This window comes from Somniosus microcephalus, chromosome 26 (genome assembly GCF_052327205.1).
Source record: "Somniosus microcephalus isolate GS21.2 chromosome 26, FLI_Smic_1.0, whole genome shotgun sequence".
Taxonomy (NCBI): Eukaryota; Metazoa; Chordata; class Chondrichthyes; order Squaliformes; family Somniosidae; genus Somniosus; species Somniosus microcephalus.
The window spans coordinates 8323693-8342475 of NC_141012.1; the positions used below are offsets into that span (position 1 = coordinate 8323693).

At 47.3% G+C, this 18783-nt stretch overlaps 1 protein-coding gene and 1 long non-coding RNA gene across 2 annotated transcripts in view; one reads left to right on the forward strand and one right to left on the reverse strand.

The window, feature by feature from the left end:
- The window catches only part of LOC147100259 (uncharacterized), a 207005-nt gene extending 199283 nt beyond the window's left edge, over positions 1-7722 (forward strand). Inside the window, exons 5-6 of the long non-coding RNA XR_015073698.1 lie at positions 3521-3636; positions 6878-7722. This is a non-coding gene — a long non-coding RNA (uncharacterized LOC147100259). The remainder of the gene's footprint in view (positions 1-3520; positions 3637-6877) is intronic.
- On the reverse strand, positions 1550-13837 carry sc5d (sterol-C5-desaturase). Its single transcript, XM_085967768.1, has 5 exons — positions 13731-13837; positions 8991-9208; positions 4837-4969; positions 3514-3614; positions 1550-2913 (listed from the first exon to the last, which is right to left on the reverse strand). Exons 2-5 carry the CDS (start codon positions 9198-9200, stop codon positions 2464-2466), a joined length of 894 nt encoding a protein of 297 aa, XP_085823894.1. The 5' UTR covers positions 9201-9208; positions 13731-13837; the 3' UTR covers positions 1550-2463.
- Positions 13838-18783: the final 4946 nt, after the last annotated feature.

An 18783-nucleotide genomic window follows, 5' to 3' on the forward strand; every position in this document is an offset into this window, starting at 1 on the left:
GAACCGAGCACGCATGGAATTTTGAATGGGCCGCACAGCCCGTAAAAGGGGCCACGCGGCCCCCCCAAAAAATAATTAAAGGGAACATTGCTGGGGAGGGCTCGTGTAGCTATCTGGAGAGATGAGACAGGTGTGTCAAATGAATTCCCTCGTCTGTATTTATTTCTACCACATTTGCATAATGACTTGGCTATGCACGGGGTTTGCGCTGCTTCGAATTTCAATGCAATGAAGTTTTTAATCCAACATAATTTCCCTTCACCCAGAATGCTCAATTCATTCTCCACCTTGCTGTCAGATGCGACTGTGGTCTGTGCTCACAGCTGCCCTCAAGTGGGCAATGATGGTGCAGCAGTTTGATTCACATTAATCTCGAGTTCTGCTTAACCATTTTAAAACCGCTTCCCACCAGCCAATCTAAGCTGGTGTTTAACAGAAAAAAGACTGCAAAAAAAGAGGCAGAAGATGCTGGAGGCTGGTCAGTCAGCGTCTGTGAGGGAGAAGGGACCAGTTAGTCTCTTGCTTACAGACCAGTCCCAACCTGAAGAGGAGTGGGACAGGCTGTATTGGGATGAGACAAAGCCGGAGAGGAATAATGAGCGGAATGTTTTAGACAGAAACGTTAATCAAATCACACACACCATTATAAAATAGCATGGTGAATGCCAGTAGGGGAAGTGGAACGTCACAGGAGGAGGCCTTTCAGCCCCTCGAGCCTATTCCGCCATTCAATTAGATCGCGGCCAATCTGTATCTCAACTCCATCCAATCACCTTCGTCCAGTAACCCTTGCCCAACAAAAATCGCACCTGTCCCAATATCTCCTTCTGTGGCTCGGTTGCAAAAATTCGGTTTGATAACGCTCCTGTGAGGTGCCTCGGGACGTTTTACTACATCAGAGGCGCTATATAAATCCAAGTTTTATTTATATACAAGGCGCTACACACTGTTGAATTTTAAAGACGGGGATTTTTTTTTTTAAAAAGGACAACATTTTGGACGGACGTAATGCTTCCATAGCCACTGATCGCCCGCTGATATCTTGTCCTGGAAACCTGGCAGAAGTTGACTAAAAAGTTCCTGCATAACAACAAGGACGGATAATGTTTCAAAACTTACATGGTTTGATCTGGAAACGGTGTTATCACCTGTGATTTAATTGTGTGTGAATTGGTTTGGTAGGGATGGCAGTGCTGGAGATGAGAACACATTCCACGCTGTATACCCAAGGCAGATACAGCCCGTCCAGAGAGGCCCCGTCCTGCGTGACGTTCCCCTATTTCCCTACTTGACGCACCTTGCGGCCTCGCTAAGTGAGAGCGCCAGATGAATAGCAAATTGGGGCCAGTTTTGTGCTACGGGCTCACGTTCACCAGGAACTGGATTAAGACTGCCCCAAACTCACTTAACACAGCATTCTGACAGCCTGTACTGGATTTGAATCCAGGTTCCAGAGGTGAAAGAGACAGTGCCATAAACCCATTGCACAATCCAGTCCCCTGCCACCTTACAGATATAAAATGATTGAAGTATAATTAGCTCAGACTCATTAAAGCAGCATGGTATTTTACTGTACAATCCGTCACATGATCAAAGAAGAAAAATATATACAACATAAAGTAGGCAGCAAACATTAAACAGGACAACTTAAGGTACAAACTGAGATGGCCTAAGCCTCAATAATAGTTCACAACATCCATCCCATTCGAGCGGTCTGGAGCTCCCGCGCAGGCTGCTCACCAACTTTTACATGGGTGAAACCGCGCACGTGAGAAAATTCGAATGGGCCGCGCAGCCGGTTAAACGGACCGTGCACGAAAAAAAAGAGGGAACGATGGTTCACAATATCCCGTTTCAGATGCACGGTCATGTACACGTGTGACTCGGGCGTGTGTGTGTGACCCATCATTGAAAAACAACAATATATGCTTTTATTTCAAAAACATTCAAAACACGATTTCAATTGTATGGCATAGAAACTGGTTTTTGTAAATTGCTTGAAATCATCAGAATTATAATAATCCAGATCCTTTAGCAACCAATCTATTCCTGTTATAATATCTTACATAATTCAAACTAGACAACAACCAAGAATCACCTGTACCCTGGGCAGTGAAGTGCACAGCAAACACAAAGCTTTCCGTTCAGTAGTACGTCGAGGCTCTGATTCACAAGACCATCGCAGGCCTCCTGTGCTACACATAACAAGTAACCATCCGCAGAATTTTTTAAAAAGCATTTCCAATTGGAAAAAAGCAACTGAAGTGGGGTTTCCCCTCTCACACAAAGCTACAAGTAGTCTTTTATTGCTGCACATTTCCAATAGGCCTCATTTGTAGCAATTAAATACAGTAAATCTGAGCGTCGAGTGGATTACATGTCATTCATAGTATGGTTCTTGGCAGGGGTAAAAGAGCACTTGACTGGAACAAAACACGGGGAACGATGGGGAATAAAACCTGCTCATTCTTCTTTGCAGGTTTTTCCATTGGAAGCGTGGCCGTTGGTAGAAGACCCACCGCATAGCTTGCCCTGGGCCTTCAGGTTCCTCAGGTAGTCGAGGGGTCCTTTGCCTTCGAAGGCAGAAGGGTGCTTGTAGGAGCCTCCGATTCGGTCCCACAACGTGAAGTACTGCCCGTAGTTATAGTCGAAGTACAGGTGGTGGTCCGTGTGGTGAGCGGAGCCGTTGACCACGTCCTGGAGGGCCTTGGGTACGCGGTAGTCCCCGTCGTGAATGGACACCGTCCAGATGTTGACAAAGACGTAGAGGCCCAGGTAGACCAGCTTGTGCAGCGGGAAGAGGAACGGATAGATGTGATATGGGATGCTCTGCAGGAAGCCGTCCACCGGGTGAAAAGCATGACTTGCAAACGGGGTTGCAATCTTCCAAGTGTGGTGGGGCTTGTGGAAACGCTGCAGACAATACCAGGAGAAGTTACAAGCATCTTCACATTAAATGGTCACATAAAGACATGCATTTCGGAGGTTACTCGAGACGCTCTTCAATTACCGTGCAGTAAACCCGCCCTCGCTATTTACTGATCGTCTATCAGCATCTAAATCAGGGTTAGCTGCAATGATGCAAAACCCACACTTTTTTTAATGAAGTGGGAATAAGTTCAGTAACAGGTAGGTTCTTGACACCACCCTTTGAGGCAGTGCATTCAGTAGTAACTTTCAAAGGGGAATTGGATAAATACTGGAAAAGGAAAAATTTGCAGGGCTACGGGGAAAGATCAGGGGGGAGCGGGACTAATTGGAGAGCTCTTTCAAAGAGCCGGCACAGGCACGATGGGCCGAATAGCCTCTTTCTGTGCTGTATGAATCTACAAAATAGCAGCTAGCTACACTTAATACACCCTTTCATCACTCTGCACCACTGAAACATGTGTATAATTGTGATAACTGAATCTACTCCCCATTTTCAAATCTCTTCCAGTTAGTTATCTGTATAACATAATTGTACTGCCTTGTAAGTCCAAAGCTTGCCATCTAAAGTAAGTGCATCTTTACCTTATAGACGAGCTTGTGGTGCAGAAACCGATGGATCCAGTAGATGCACATGTCCGTGAAGAAGAGGAAAGAGATCATACTGAGGACCACGCCAAACCAACCTGATCAAACAGGGAGACCAAGGTTAGCGTGGGAGGCTCAGGATACAGGAGATTACCCATCCATTCCAGGTCCCCGTACACACACAGCAAAGGGTCACAGTCGCTGGCCACAGACTCACAAGGGGAGAGTGGGGGGGGGGGGGGAATTTAACTACCTCCACACAGCAGGAACAGGAGTTAAAATCCAAGCACCGACTTACCGCTCCTTTCCCGCCCTGTGGCCATTTTAACGCTGCTTTTCTCTTGGGTGGTCGAGGCACCTGCTGGACTCAGGCAGGAGCCTCATGAATCACAACAACTACTTGTATTTATATAGCACCTTTAACACAGTAAAATGTCCCAAGGAGCGATTATCAGACAAAATTTGACACCGAGCCACAGAAGGAGATATTAGGACAGGTGACCAAAAGCTTTTTAAGAAGCGTCTTAAAAGGAGGAGAGGCGGAGAGGCTTAGGGAGGGAATTCAGAGCTTAGGGCCTCGGCAGCAGGAACCAAATTTAATTTGGGGTCCTATGTCATTAGGTCCCAGATGTAATTTTAACTGCCTATACTGAGCGGGGAGCCTGCTGCAGACGCGCCACTCAGCAAAACTTGGCCGACACCCAGCGGAGACCCTGTAAGGCAAATGTGAAACATCATCTTTGCAGGGCCAGGTGGAGCAAGACTGTTCCTCCAGGCCCAACGAAGACAGTCTGGGCCACTGCTATCTGCCCGGGAGTTAAATTAAACCACCACCCCCCCTCCACACATTAGAGTGATCCCTCTGCTGGAGTTGTAGGATTACATAGAATATACGGCACAGAAACAGGTCATTTGGCCCAACCAGTCCATGCCAGCGTTTATGCTCCACCCTAATACATGAAATAGCAGCTAGCTACACCCGAGCACCCCCAATTCATCGATGCACTATTGAAACGTGCATATAACTCTGGCAATTAAATCTAACCTGTCTAGGGTGGGCAACACAGAAGAATGGGGATTGAAATCTGCTTCTTTCAATTGCGATTTTTCTAAAGCGACAAGTCCTTCTGATTCTCAATTCCGCCAACAGCTTCCAGGTACCCAGATAGCGCTAGTTGTCAGCTCGCTGCTCACAGTTGCCTTGCAACATGGCAAGGAGATTAAATAAAATGTCAATCAACATCCACTTCCCAGGGTGGAATTCTCCTCCTCCAGGTGTTCCCATTTCCCTGTTTTGTTTTTCTTTAAAAAAAAACTTACCGTAAGGGGAGTCCTCGATATTGTCATACAATTTACTGCACCCTCGCACCTCTGCAAAGAACAGCGCCACTGTTGGGATGCTTATCCATGGCATCGACTGCATGGCATATTTTATCTCCCGCTGCACTTGATTCTACAGAAAGTGGGGGGGGGGGGGGGGGGGAAAAAGAGAAAGATTTCAGTATTTGTTAAAAATAATCACAAAATCTACTTGAACTGCCTCCGCTCCCAAAAATATGGAACCGCCTGTACAACTCAGAAAATGTTTGTTTTTAAATCACAGCACAGAAAAAAGGTCATTCGGCCCATCAAGACTGTGATAGTTTCTCTCTCCACAAGCCACCAAATCTCATCCCAATCTCCTGCTCATTCCTCGTACCCTATAGTATTCATCTTTTATTTCCACCCCCTAAGCAACTATCTAATTCCCTTTTAAAAGAATTTATGGGCTCTGCTCCAACAACGGTTTGTAGCAGAGAATTTCCACATTCTAGCCATCCCGTGTGAAGAAATCTTCTCTAACCTCCCCTTTAATTCTATTTGTGATTACCTGAAATTTGTGCCCTCATTAGCATCCCGCAGACCAGTGGAAACTATCGTAGAAACTTACAGCACAGAAGGAGGCCATTCGGCCCATCGTGCCTGTGCCGGCTCTTTGTGAAAGCAGTCGTGCTCAGTCCTACATCACCGGTTTTTATCCGTAACCCTGTTAAGTTCCTCATCCTCAAGTAGCTGTTTAACTTCCTCTTTCTTATTTATGGAATCAGCTTCCACAACCTTTTCAGGTAGAGCGTTCCAGATCCTGAAAACATTTCTCATCTCCCCTTTAGATCTTTTGCCAATTATTTTAAATCTATGACCTCTGGTTATTGACCCAGTCACCAGAGGGAATTTAGCACCATTTGCCTTGAAGACCTCGACCAGGCAAACCATTAACCTTCTCCGCTCTAGAAAACAAAACCCTAACTTCTCAAGTCTCTATTTATAACCTGGAACTTCACCCGTGGTAATGCACAGCGAGAAGCAAAGGCAGTTAAATCGAAGTAATAAGGTAATTGGTAAGGTAGCACACACACAAAGATCAGGACTTTACCACTACCAGGAGCACTTTAAAACCACACTGCAAGTAAAGGGAGGAAGAGAAGAGGGAGAGGCTGGTGCTGTCAGGATGCTAAAAGCACAACTCAGTCAGTAAGCCAATAGCAAAATACTGCGGATGCTGGAAATCTGAAATAACAACAGAAAATGCTTATAAAATGCTGCAAATGGGAATAGCAAAATAATACAGCATGAAAAACGGTGACCCTGAGCATCTGGTCGCCTGTCACTTTAATTCTCCGCTTCACTCCCACTCTGGTCTCTCTGTCCTCGGCCTATTACATTGTTCCAATGAAGCTCAACGTAAGCTCGAGGAACAGCACCTCATCTTTCGATTAGGCACTTTACAGCCTGCCGGACTCAACATTGAGTTCGACAATTTCAGACAATAACCCCATGCCCCATTTTTCATGCTGTATTATTTTGCCATTCCCATTTTATCTTTCCTGCCTCTTACATAAGCACAGTTTGTTCTTTCAATTCCTTCCTCCCCTCCTAAATCCCCCCCCACCCCATCTCTGCACCTGCTTAATATCTGTTACATCTCCAGCTTTTTCCAGTTCTGATGAAGGGTCCCAGACCTGAAACGTTAACTTTGTTTCTCTCTCCATGGATGCTGCCTGGCCTGCTGAGTATTTCCAGCATTTTCTGTTGTTATTTCAGTCAGTGAGCCCTTTCCTTCCAACTAAAAAGGGGCACCTAGAAGCAAGCTGTTCTGCAGATGAGGGATTGGGGAATGAAAAAACAGAAAGTAAAAACATTAAGTAGCACTAGTGAACTATGGAGGTAAAATAGTGACTTTCTAGCAATGGAATAGCAGCCAGATAAAAAAAACTTCTGTTCACTAGTCCCAGAGAAAGCACCGTCAAAACAATTGATAAACCTGCAAACATTGTATTTTTTCCGTGAGTTGTCACAGGATTTCTTACTCAATTTCCTTCAGATGGATGCACGTGGTGGAGAATCTTTAACCCAGTGGGACTGTACGTGCAGAAAGACGATGACATTCCATCTGCTGAGTCGGCAGCTAACAAACAGAGCAGCTGGTCAGCGCGCCAGCAACACCGAAGCCGCCATCTCTGCTCGTTTGCTTATTTTTCTTTCCTGCGCTCCTGATATTTTTGAAAAATCTCTGCTGCCTGATCAGCTGCTCATCAGGTTTGCGCAAGACTATGGCTTAGATTCGCAACGCATGATGGGTCTGCTGTAACACTGTCGTGGTAAACTTGACTGAATCGCCATTTGACTGAATCTAAAAAAGTGACCAAATGTACCGACAAGCTTTGAGGGCCTTGGCTACAAACACGTGTGAAATAAGTGATGTGTCGGTACTTTTCTTTCAAAAGACAAGATCTTGAAAATTCTGTGAGAACCATGAGTCAACAACCCTGCAGATGTGAAAAACGACTCCTCTCTCCAACACTTGGATGTCTGGCCTTGGTTAACCAAGAGTCAAAACAGATAGGAAGAGAGAGAAAACAACATGAATGCTGTGGGCGAGTTGCCAAGTTTTGGGGTTTAAGTGTAATTGGACACTGACATTTGGGGCTATAGTCGATGGTGAGCTGGTCCGTTGCCAGTTAAAGTTAGTCATACGTCTAGTCATTGTTGAATTGGCCTCTCATCTGGTGAATAGCAACATATGTGGTTTTGCTTATAATCACCCGAGCTTAAAATAAATGATTTTAGATGCTTGCTTGTAATAAGTACATGAATTGAGTACAGTTTGTATTCTGGTAATTACTTGTAACCTCTTGTTGATTTTTAAGTAAAAGAAGTATCACAGATTGATTGGGTTTTGTGTTGTCTGTTCCACGACTCTGAACGCTATAAACTGTCAGACAATCCGAACGTCCTACACTGTGCAGTCTGTACTTAATTACACACTAGTGACTGCTTTCGGCATCTACTCCCCTTTCATTTGGGGGAAAGGGGGGAAATTTCCAGTTTTGTTCTAGCTTTCCGAACAGTATTTATCTTGTTCAATCACACAATTGCAATTTAAATGACCTACAGTGGTTGTGATCTGGAATGCACTGCCTGAAAGGGCAGTGGAAGCAGATTCAACAATGGCCCAGAAATTCGGTTCAGAGGCTTCCCGCGGGTGCAAGCCCCCGACCTGCACTTACCTAGCGCGCCGGCCATTGAGCTGTGGGCCCGCGTGGGATTCCGATCCTGGGCCTCCTCCAACTGCCGGCGTGCAGTGCTTGCGTATCCCAGGGGCGCAGTTAGTTCGATGCGTCCCCTGGGATCACGTGGGCCATGGAGAGTCAATGGGAGCAGGGAAATGCCCATTCATAAAATTGACAGGAGGAGCTGTCAAAACTATAAATACTATAAGCCCCAAAAGATCACTAAAACTTCAAATAATTTTTTTTTTTTAAATCACATTTTTAAAATAACTATAAATTACATAAAATAACTATTTTAAACAATAATTTAAATTTTTGAAAAAATTAATTACATTTTCTAACAGGGCTAAAAATAAACTATCCTTTCTTTAAAGTATTTAAAAATAATAAACCTGTGGAAAAAATGTTTTAATTTTAATTAATTCACCACTTACCTTGTTAAAAGCAGGCCTTGCGACTGCTTTTTAAAAGTGTAACTCCTGGAGACTTACCCTCCCGGAGAAAGCTGCAAAAAAAACCTAAGTTCGATGCGCACGCGCTGCCTCTCCAGCGCACGCGTTTGACCTCTGAACCCCTTCTTTCAGGGGAACGGAAGTTCCGGTTTCCCACGCATGCGCAGTGCATGCACGAAACCGGCACTTCCATTGGGCTTACGGGTGAGTACCCAGCACGTACTCACCCATGGAGACCCGAATTTAATAACTTTCAAAAATGGAGTGGATAAATACTTAAAAAGGAAAAATTTGCAGGGCTATGGGGAAAGAGCAGGGGGGAGCGGGACTAATTGGAGAGCTTGTTCAAAGAGCCGGCACAGGCACGATGGGCTGAATGGCCTCCTTCTGTGCAGTGAGATTCTATATACTTATATATTCATACACTTTCACATAAAAATCTATAGAGCGTGTTCATGGGTACAGCACCTACCGGCAAATACTGCGGGTGTTTCTTCAGCGTGTGGTCATAAATGAGATAATAGCTAAACATTCCGAAGAGGAAATAAATAACAGCAGCTCCCAGGTTGGTCACCACTAGGAGGCTGATTATCTGGCGTGGAGCGCCATCCTCTGGCCAGGAGCTGGGGTACACATACGGTGTGAAAAAGTAATAGTCTGTATAATGCAGTACGATATCCATGGCACAACCTGGGAACCAAAAGAAGAGGTCTTAGTAATTCATTACACACTAAATCAATCCGCAGTGAACACTCCATCCATTTCAGGTCTCATAAGAACATAAAAACGTAAGAATTAGGAGCAGGAGTTGGCCATACGGTCCCTCGAGCCTGCTCCGCCATTCAATAAGATCATGGCTGATCTTCGACCTCCTGCCTGATCCCCATATTCCTCGATTCCCCTAGAGTCCAAAAATCTATCTATCTCAGCCTTGAATATACTCAACGACTGAGCAGCCACAGCCCCCTGGGGTAAAGAATTCCAAAGATTCACAACCTTGAGTGAAGAAATTCCTCCTTATCTCAGTCTTACATGGCCGACAACTTATCCTGAGACTATGACCTCCTTTTGTAGTGTTCCCGATTGGACTGAACTGAAGATACTGCACACTGCATGCTGATTAGCGTACAAACTCTTAGAGATTCATCTGTCCACTCTCTCAACAGAGGTGTTAACCCATTTACTACTGGGTTAACAGCTCCCTTACATAAAAAAGACAAATGAATTTCAGATCAATCTGTTAAGCGTTTCTGAGCACTAATATTTGCACTGTATAATTTCAAGGTCACGGAGATGAGCAGAGAGCTGTCAGCGCTACAGTGTAAGAATGGTGAAACTAATACCCAAGATCAGTTAGCGGTTTTCTAAATATATTTAACTTAAATCGTTGTTTTGTGCGAATGGTTTTATACAGCTTTTGGTCCATTTCTGCTGTGCCTAAAGATCTCCTGTTTCCTACATTACAACACTTCAAAAAAAGGATTTCATTGGGTGTAAATTGCTTTGGGACGTCCTGAGGTCACGAAAGGCCCTATATAAATGCAAGTCTTTCTTTTAAAACATAACGTCTATATTTATATCTTTCCCCATAGCCCAGCAATTTTTTTCTCCTTCAAGTATTTATCCAATTCCCTTTTGAATGCGCCCATTGAATCTGTATCCACCGCCCTACCAGGCAGCGCATTCCAAATCCGAACCACTCCTTGCGTAAAAATGTTTTTCCTCGTGTCGCCTCTGGCTCTTTTGCCAATCACCTTAATGCAGTAAAATGTCCCAAGGCAAGTCCTTACCCTGCTCTTCAAATAGAATCATATAGAATCGTTCAGCACAGAAGGAGGCCATTCGGCCCATCATGCCCATGCCGGCTCTTTGGAAGAGCATTCCAATTGGTCCCACTCCGCTGCTCTTTCCCCATACCGTCAGTCATGGCTCAATCGGTAGCACTCTCGCCTGAGTCAGGAGGTTGTGGGTTGGAGTCCCTCACCAGAGACTAGAGCACAAAATCTAGGCTGACACTCCAGCGCAGTACTGAGGGAGTGCTGCACTGTCGGAGGTGCCGTCTTTCAGATGAGATGTTAAACTGAGGCCCCATCTGCTCTCTCTGGTCAGCGCCTTGGGATGCTTTATTACGTTAAAGGCGCTATTTAAGTGCAAGTTGTTGTGGACATAAAAGATCCCATGCCACTATTTCGAAGAAGAGCAGTCCTGGCCAATATTTATCCTTCAATCAGCATCACTAAAACAGACTATCTGCTCATCATCACATTGCTGTTTGTGGGAGCTTGCTGTGAATAAATTGGCTGCTGCGTTTCCTACAATACAACAGTGACTACACGCCAAAGGTAAAGCGCTTTGAAAGAAAGACTTGCATTTATATAGCACCTTTCATGACCTCAGGAAGTCCCAAAACTCTTCACGGCCAACTTTTGAAGTGTGGTCACTGTTGCAATGTAGGAAACGCGGCAGCCAATTTGCACACAGCAAGCTCCCACAAACAGCAATGCGATAATGACCAGATAATCTGTTAATTCAGGGATAAATATTGGCCAGGACACCGAATTTGCACACAGCAAGCTCCCACAAAGAATTCCCCTGCTCTTCTTCAAAATAGTGCCGCGGGATCTTTTATGTCCTCCTGAGAAAGACCGCACCTCCGACAGTGCAGCACTCCCACAGTACTGGTATTGGAGTGTCAGCCTAGATATTTGTGCTCAAGTCTGTGGAGTGGGCTCTTGAACCTTGCTACCAACTGAGCCATGGCTGACATGGCTTGGAGACGTCCTGAGGTCGTGAAAGGCTCGATATAAATACAAAATCTTTCATAGCCCTGTAAAAGCTTTCTTTTCAAGTATTTATCCAATTCCCTTTTGAAAGTTTAGAATCTGCTTATCACAACCCATGGTTCCCCTGGGATCTGTTGCACCCACCCCAGAGTGCAGAAGAATCTGTTTAACGTCTGATTTTGAAGGACAGCACCTCGACAGTGCAGCACTCGCACAGTGGGGCTTGAGGAGTGACCTTGTGACCCTGGGATCAGGGCACTACCGAGCCACGGGTGATTTTGGGGTGTGTGTGGGGGGGAATAAAGATTTTTTTAATACTCATTCCTGGGATGTGGGCGTCGCTGGCAAGGGCAGCATTTATTGCACATCCCTAATTGCCCTTGAGAAGGTGGTGGTGAGCCGCCTTCTTGAACTGCTGCAGTCCGTGTGGTGAAGGTGCTCCCACAGTGCTGTTAGGGAGGAAATTCCAGGTTTTTGACCCAGCGACGATGATGGATCGGTGATATATTTCCAAGTCAGGATGGTGTGCGACTTGGAGGGGAACTTGGAGGTGGTGGTGTTCCCATGCACCTGCTGCCCTTGTCCTTCCAGGTAGTAGGTGACGTGGGCTTGGGAGGTGCTGTCGAAGAAGCCTTGGCGAGTTGCTGCAGTGCATCTTGTAGATGGTACACACTGCAGCCACGGTACGCCGGTGGTGGAGGGAGTGAATGTTTAAGGTGGTGGATGGGGTGCCAATCAAGCAGACTGCTTTGTCCTGGATAGTGTCGAGCTTCTTGAGTGTTGTTGGAGCTGCACTCATCCAGGAAAGTGGAGAGTGTTCCATCACACTCCTTACTTGTGCCTTGTAGATGGTGGAAAGGCTTTGGGGAGTCAGGAAGTGAGACACTCACCGCAGAATACCCAGCCTCTGACCTGCTCTTGTTGCCACAGTATTTATGTGGCTGGTCCAGTTAAGTTTCTGCTCAATGGTGACCCCCAGGATGTTGATGGTGGGGGATTCGGCGATGGTAATGCCGTTGAATGTCATGGGGCTGTGGTGAGACGCTCTCTTGTTGGAGATCGTCATTGCCAGGCACTTGTGTGCTGCGAATGTTACCTGCCACTTATCAGCCCAAGCCTGAATGTCGTACAGGTCTCGCTGCATGCGGGCACGGACTGCTTTAGGTCAGTAGTGTCAGTTGTGGCTCAGTGGGTACCTCTCGGAGTCAGAAGGTTATGGGGTCAAGTCCCAATCCAGAGACTTGAGCACAAAAAAATATCTAGGCTGACACTCCAGTGCAGTGCCGAGGGAGCACCGCACCGTCGGAGGGGCAGTGCCGAGGGAGCGCCGCACTGTCGGAGGGGCAGTACTGAGGGAGCGCCGCACTGTCGGAGGGGCAGTACTGAGGGAGCGCCGCACTGTCGGAGGGGCAGTACGGAGGGAGCGCCGCACTGTCGGAGGGGCAGTACTGAGGGAGCGCCGCACTGACGGAGGGGCAGTACTGAGGGAGCGCCGCACTGTCGGAGGGGCAGTACTGAGGGAGCGCCGCACTGTCGGAGGGGCAGTACTGAGGGAGCGCCGCACTGTCGGAGGGGCAGTACTGAGGGAGCGCCGCACTGACGGAGGGGCAGTACTGAGGGAGCGCCGCACTGTCGGAGGGGCAGTACTTAGGGAGCGCCGCACTGTCGGAGGGGCAGTACTGAGGGAGCGCCGCACTGTCGGAGGGGCAGTACTGAGGGAGCGCCGCACTGTCGGAGGGGCAGTACTGAGGGAGCGCCGCACTGGCGGAGGGGCAGTGCCGAGGGAGCACCGCGCTGGCGGAGGGGCAGTACTGAGGGAGCACCGCACTGTCGGAGGGGCAGTACTGAGGGAGCACCGCACTGTCGGAGGGGCAGTAGAGGGAGCACCGCACTGTCGGAGGGACAATGCTGAGGGAGCGCCACGCTGTCGGAGGGGCAGTGCCGAGGGAGCGCCGCGCTGGCGGAGCGGCAGTACTGAGGTAGCGCTGCACTGTCGGAGGCGCCGTCTTTCGGATGAGATGTTAAACTGAGGCTCCATCTGCCCTCTCAGGTGGTCATAAAAGATCCCGCGGCACTATTTGGAAGAAGAGCAGGAGAGTTCTCCCCGGTGCCCTGGGGCCAATATTTATCCCTCAATCAACATCACCAAAACAGTTTATCTGGTCATTATATTGCTGTTTGTGGGACCTTGCTGTGCGCTAATTGGCTGCCGCATTTCCCACATTACAACAGTGACTACACTTCATTAACTACTTCATTGGCTGTAAAGCACTTTGGGACATCCTGCGAATGGGAGAGGCGCTACATAAAGGCAAGTCATTCTTTCTCCCCTGTGCTTCACAGCACCGCCGGCGGGGTGAAGGCTCCGCGATGCCGATGCCGATGCCCGGCCCCCGGCAGACACTCGCTGGCGGCCGGTCGCTCCCTACCTGTCCCGACTCTCCGGTAATTTAATCCGTCGGTTCTCGCAGCTCAGGCACCGCGGTTGCTAAGGGAACCGGCCAGGCCAGGTTGGTCACACCCCCCCGGCCTGTGATTGACAGCGGTCCTCGGCCAATCGGAGCCCGCGATTCTATTGACTCTGGTCTTCATTGGACCAGTGGACCTGCTCGGTGGATTCATTTTAGCCAATCGTAGGCGGGAGTGAGGTGGGCGGACTTTGCCTCAGCGACCAATCGGAGCACAGCAGGCGGGGCTTTGATGCCATGACGTCAGGTCACCTCCTCGGCGCCGATTGGCTGCGGAGTCGCCTGACGGGTGACATCACCAATAGAACCATCGGCAGTTTGCTCTTAAAGGAGCAGGCACCGCCGGAATTAAAGGGGCAGGCACTACAGGAATTAAAGGGGCTGGCATCCCGGGAATTAAAGGGGCAGGCATCCTGGGTAATTAAAGGGGCAGGCATCGCAGGAATTAAAGGGGCAGGCATCCTGGGAATTAAAGGGGCAGGCATCCCGGGAATTAAAGGGGCAAGCACCCCGGGAATTAAAGGGGCTGGCATCCCAGGAATTAAAGGGGCTGGCATCCCAAGAATTAAAGGGGCAGGCATCCTGGGTAATTAAAGGGGCAGGCATCCCAGGAATTAAGAACTCTGGTGTGCACGCGCAGCCATAACGTTGGTAATGTGGCTCTGCTGGGGGCAGGACGGTGTTTAGGCTCCACCCCATACAGTACACATGCACAGAACGACTCAAAATAGTTTATACAAATAATCACTCTGTTAAATGAATAACTCCAGACTTTGGCAAATCAGTTGAATGTTCTATTCATTTAATAGATATTCATTTAACAGGGACAGCTATTACTGGAAAACATAGAAAAGGGATTTGTGCATGGAGATTTTATTCTTTTAAACATTTTTTATTCTTTTGTCAGTTATTCATTTAAGTAGGTTTGACTGGATATAAATATTGGAGATGTGTAAAAGGCTGTTAGACTGCGCGGGGTGGATGGAGGCGGGAGGTCATAAGAACATAAGAATTAGGAGCAGGAGTAGGCCATACGATCCCTCGAACCTGCTCTGCCATTCGATAAGATCATAGCTGATCTTCAACCTCAACTCCACCATCCCGCCCGATCACCATGTACCTTGATTCCCCAACAGTCCAAAAATCTATCGATCTCAGCCTTGAATATACTCAACGACTTGGCCTCTGGGGTAGAGAATCACAAAGATTCACAATCCTCTGAGTGAAGAAATTTCTCCTCATCTCAGTCTTAAATGGCCGACCCCTTGTCCTGAGACTATACCCCCTAGTTCTAGACTCTCCAGCTAGGAGAAACAACCTCTCTGCATCTACCCTGTCAGAATCTTATATGTTTCAATGAGATCACACCTCATTCTTCTAAACTCCAGAGAATATAGGCCCATTCCACTAGGTCATGTGATGAAACCTTCAGGAATACGTCCAACCAGAGGCGACGACCCTAGTTGGATGTCTCTTGCTTTCATTCCTACCCAACATCAATATAGAGCCGCCAATAGTTTCTCTTTCTATTATGTCCGTGTATAATTGAGACACGGACTGCAGGAGTTGATTATAACAAGTCTTTACTGAATGGAGACAACCTGGAAACTGAAACTACAGAAGCCTGCTGGGGCCTTTTATACAGGGGTGGTCACTGCCGGTACTGCAGTCTGAGACCAGTTATTCCCTTAAAGGTGCATACACAACAATTCCTCCCCTTTTAGATAAACAGTACATAACATTCATTTAACAACTAAATAATAACTAATTACAATTACAATTACGGTTGCTAGATACATTGGTTGAAGTTAAGCAATTATAAGTTCAGTCTTTGAGGAGGCTTCCTGATTCTGTCTGGATAATGCCTCTTTGGGATATCAGGTTCTTCTGGCAAGGTTGAGTCGGGATCAATGTCGTTGTTTGGTTCGTCTGCTTCCAATATCACCGATTCTGCGGTAGATGCAATTGGCACTTCGGTTTCATCGTCAGGTATATCAGATCGTGGTGTGGAGTTGACGTTTTCCAGTGACTCTAGAATCTGGTCAGCATGGCATCTTACAATGCTCTCCCCAACGTCCACGGTATACATTAGAGGTCCTTGCCGTGTACAGATCGTTCCTGGCTGCCATTTCTCTGTGCGGTAGTCCCGGGCCAAAACTGGTTGACCTATCTTAAAACTCCTGGTCGGCCTTTCATTCATATTCTGAAACTGCCTGTTCTCCACATCTCTTCTGACATTTGGCTTCACCAAATCCAAGCGGCATCGTAGTCTTCGATTGAAGAACATCATGGCTGGAGTTTGGTTGGTAACCGCATGTGTCGCATTCCGGTAGGCAAACAAGAAGTTATCCACCTTGTGTTGCAGGGGTATCTCTTCATTACACATTGCCTTGATAGCCTTCTTGAATGTTTGAACAAACCTCTCGGCCAATCCATTAGTGGCTGGATGATATGGGGCGGATGTGTAATGCTTAACACCATTGTTCTTTAAGAACCTCCGGAACTCTTCAGACACAAACTGTGGTCCATTGTCAGAGCAAATCTGTTCAGGCAGCCCATTCCTGGCGAATATGGTTCGTAAGACTGCGATAGTTTTTTCTGTGGTGGTTGAGGACATTTTTATTACCTCTGGCCACTTTGAATGTGCATCCACCGCAATTAAAAACATCGAGTCCATAAAGGGACAGCAAAATCAATGTGCACCCTTTGCCATGGAGATGAGGGCCACTCCCATGGATGTAGAGGGGCTTGTGGTGGGGCGTTTTGGACCTTCTGGCATCCTGTACAGCTCTTGGTCATCTCTTCGATTTCTCTATCGATTCCCGGCCACCACACAAAAGCTCTGGCTAAGTTCTTCATTTTTACCCCTCCCAGATGACCCTCATGAAGCTCATTGAGCACTCTATCCTTCAATTTGGGTGGAATTACTACTCTGGATCCACACATCAAGGTTCCTCTGCACACTGACAGCTGTTCTCTTCTCGGCGAGAATGCTGGCAGCAGTGGTTCGCCATGTGCTGGCCATCCCTTCACCGTTAAATCATAGACCCAGGAGAGTGTCGGGTCATTTCGTGTTTCCTTTTCTATGTTTGCATTCGTCACAGGGAGACATTCGACTATAGTCGAGTGGAATAACTCCACTGGATCCACTGCCAGTTCTTCTTCCACCGTCGGCAACGGTAGGCGCGACAATCCATCAGCATTCCCATGCTGTTTAGTTACTTTGTACTCGATGTCATATTGGTGAGCCCCTAGGAAAAGGGACCACCTCTGTAGCCGTTGTGCCGTCATTATCGGTACGCCCTTCTGAGGGTTGAAAATGGAGACGAGAGGTTGATGATCAGTTAGTAGAGTAAATTTCTGACCGTGCAGGTAGTTATTGAACATCTTCACCCCCCACACCAGGCTGAGGGCCTCTCTGTCAATCTGGGCGTAGTTACGCTCGGCTGAAGTTAACGAGCGTGACGCAAAAGCTATCGGCCTCTCTGAACCATCAAGGAATTCATGTGACAGTACCGCCCCAATGCCGTAGGGAGACGCATCACACGCCAGTCTTATCGGTAGTGATGGGTTGTAGTGAGCCAATACTTCTCTTGAAGTGATTAGGTCCTTACTCTTCTGAAAGGCCCGCTTGCATTCATTGCTCCATTTCCAAGCTACTCCCGTACGTAGTAGGGCGTTCAGTGGATGCAGAATTGTGGACAAATTCTGCAAAAACTTATGGTAGTAATTCACCAATCCGAGGAATGACCTCAGTTGCGACACATTTTCAGGCGCTGGAGCCTTAACTACCGCTTCAATTTTGTCAGGGGACTTATGCAACCCCTCTTCATCAATCACGTGGCCACAATACGATATCTGTTTCTTAAAAAACTCGCACTTGGGGCGATTGGCTCGTAGCCCATGTTCACGTAGTCTAGTGAGCACCTGCTCTAGGTTGGCAAGGTGTTCACTGTCATCTTCACCTGCCACTAGGATGTCGTCCAAGTAACACTGAGTCCCCGGAATCCCTTGCAGGACTTGTTCCATCGCTCTTTGCCATATCGCCGGAGCTGATGCTACTCCGAATACCAGTCGATTATACTGGTAAAGACCTTTGTGAGTGTTTATCGTGAGATACTTCCTAGAGGATTCTTCAACCTCCATCTGCAAATATGCTTGTGCTAGGTCAATTTTTGTAAAACGCTTCCCTCCAGATAGTGAGGCGAAGATATCTTCTATCCTTGGAAGAGGATAGTGTGCTGTGTGAAGGACTGGGTTCACCGTCACCTTGAAGTCCCCACAGATGCGAACCTTCCTTGGCTCCTCAGACTTATTGTTTAACGTTTTTTTCATGACAGGAACGATGGGTGTCGCCCACTCGCTCCAGTCTACCTTAGATAACACGCCTGCATTCTCCAGATTCTCCAGCTCTGCCTCGACGGCTGGGCGAATTGCATATGGTACCGGTCTTGCTTTGAAAAACTTGGGAATTGCATTCTCCTCTATTTTTATCGAGACGGTTACGCCTTTAAGAGTGCCCAGTTCTTGTTGAAATACCTCTTTGGCGTCAGCTAAGATTGTTGACAATCGCCCAGGAGTGACGTCGTCATCCTTTTTACCAGCCACCGTCAGTGCCTGAATGGAGTGCCAGTCTAAACTTATCTTTCTGATCCATTCACGTCCCAATAACGGTGGTCCACCATCTTGCAGAATGTAGAGATACAATTTCCGTATTTTCTTGCCGTTGTATTCGACAGGTACCCTTATTTTTCCTCTGGGGTATACTTTTTGCCCCGTATACATCCTCAAGACAATGGATGTCTCTCTCAAGGGTATGTGTGAGAATAGCCGCTCGTAGTCTCGTCGATTCATGACGGTTAGAGCTGATCCTGTATCCAATTCCATTTTGACTTGGGACCCTGCTATCGTGAGGGTGACCCAAATGGTTCGTTGATCCTCTTTTGCGATTACATTGTGAAGTTTGAGACAGCTTAGTCTCTTGTTCCCGGATTCACTATCGCTCATCTGGTCT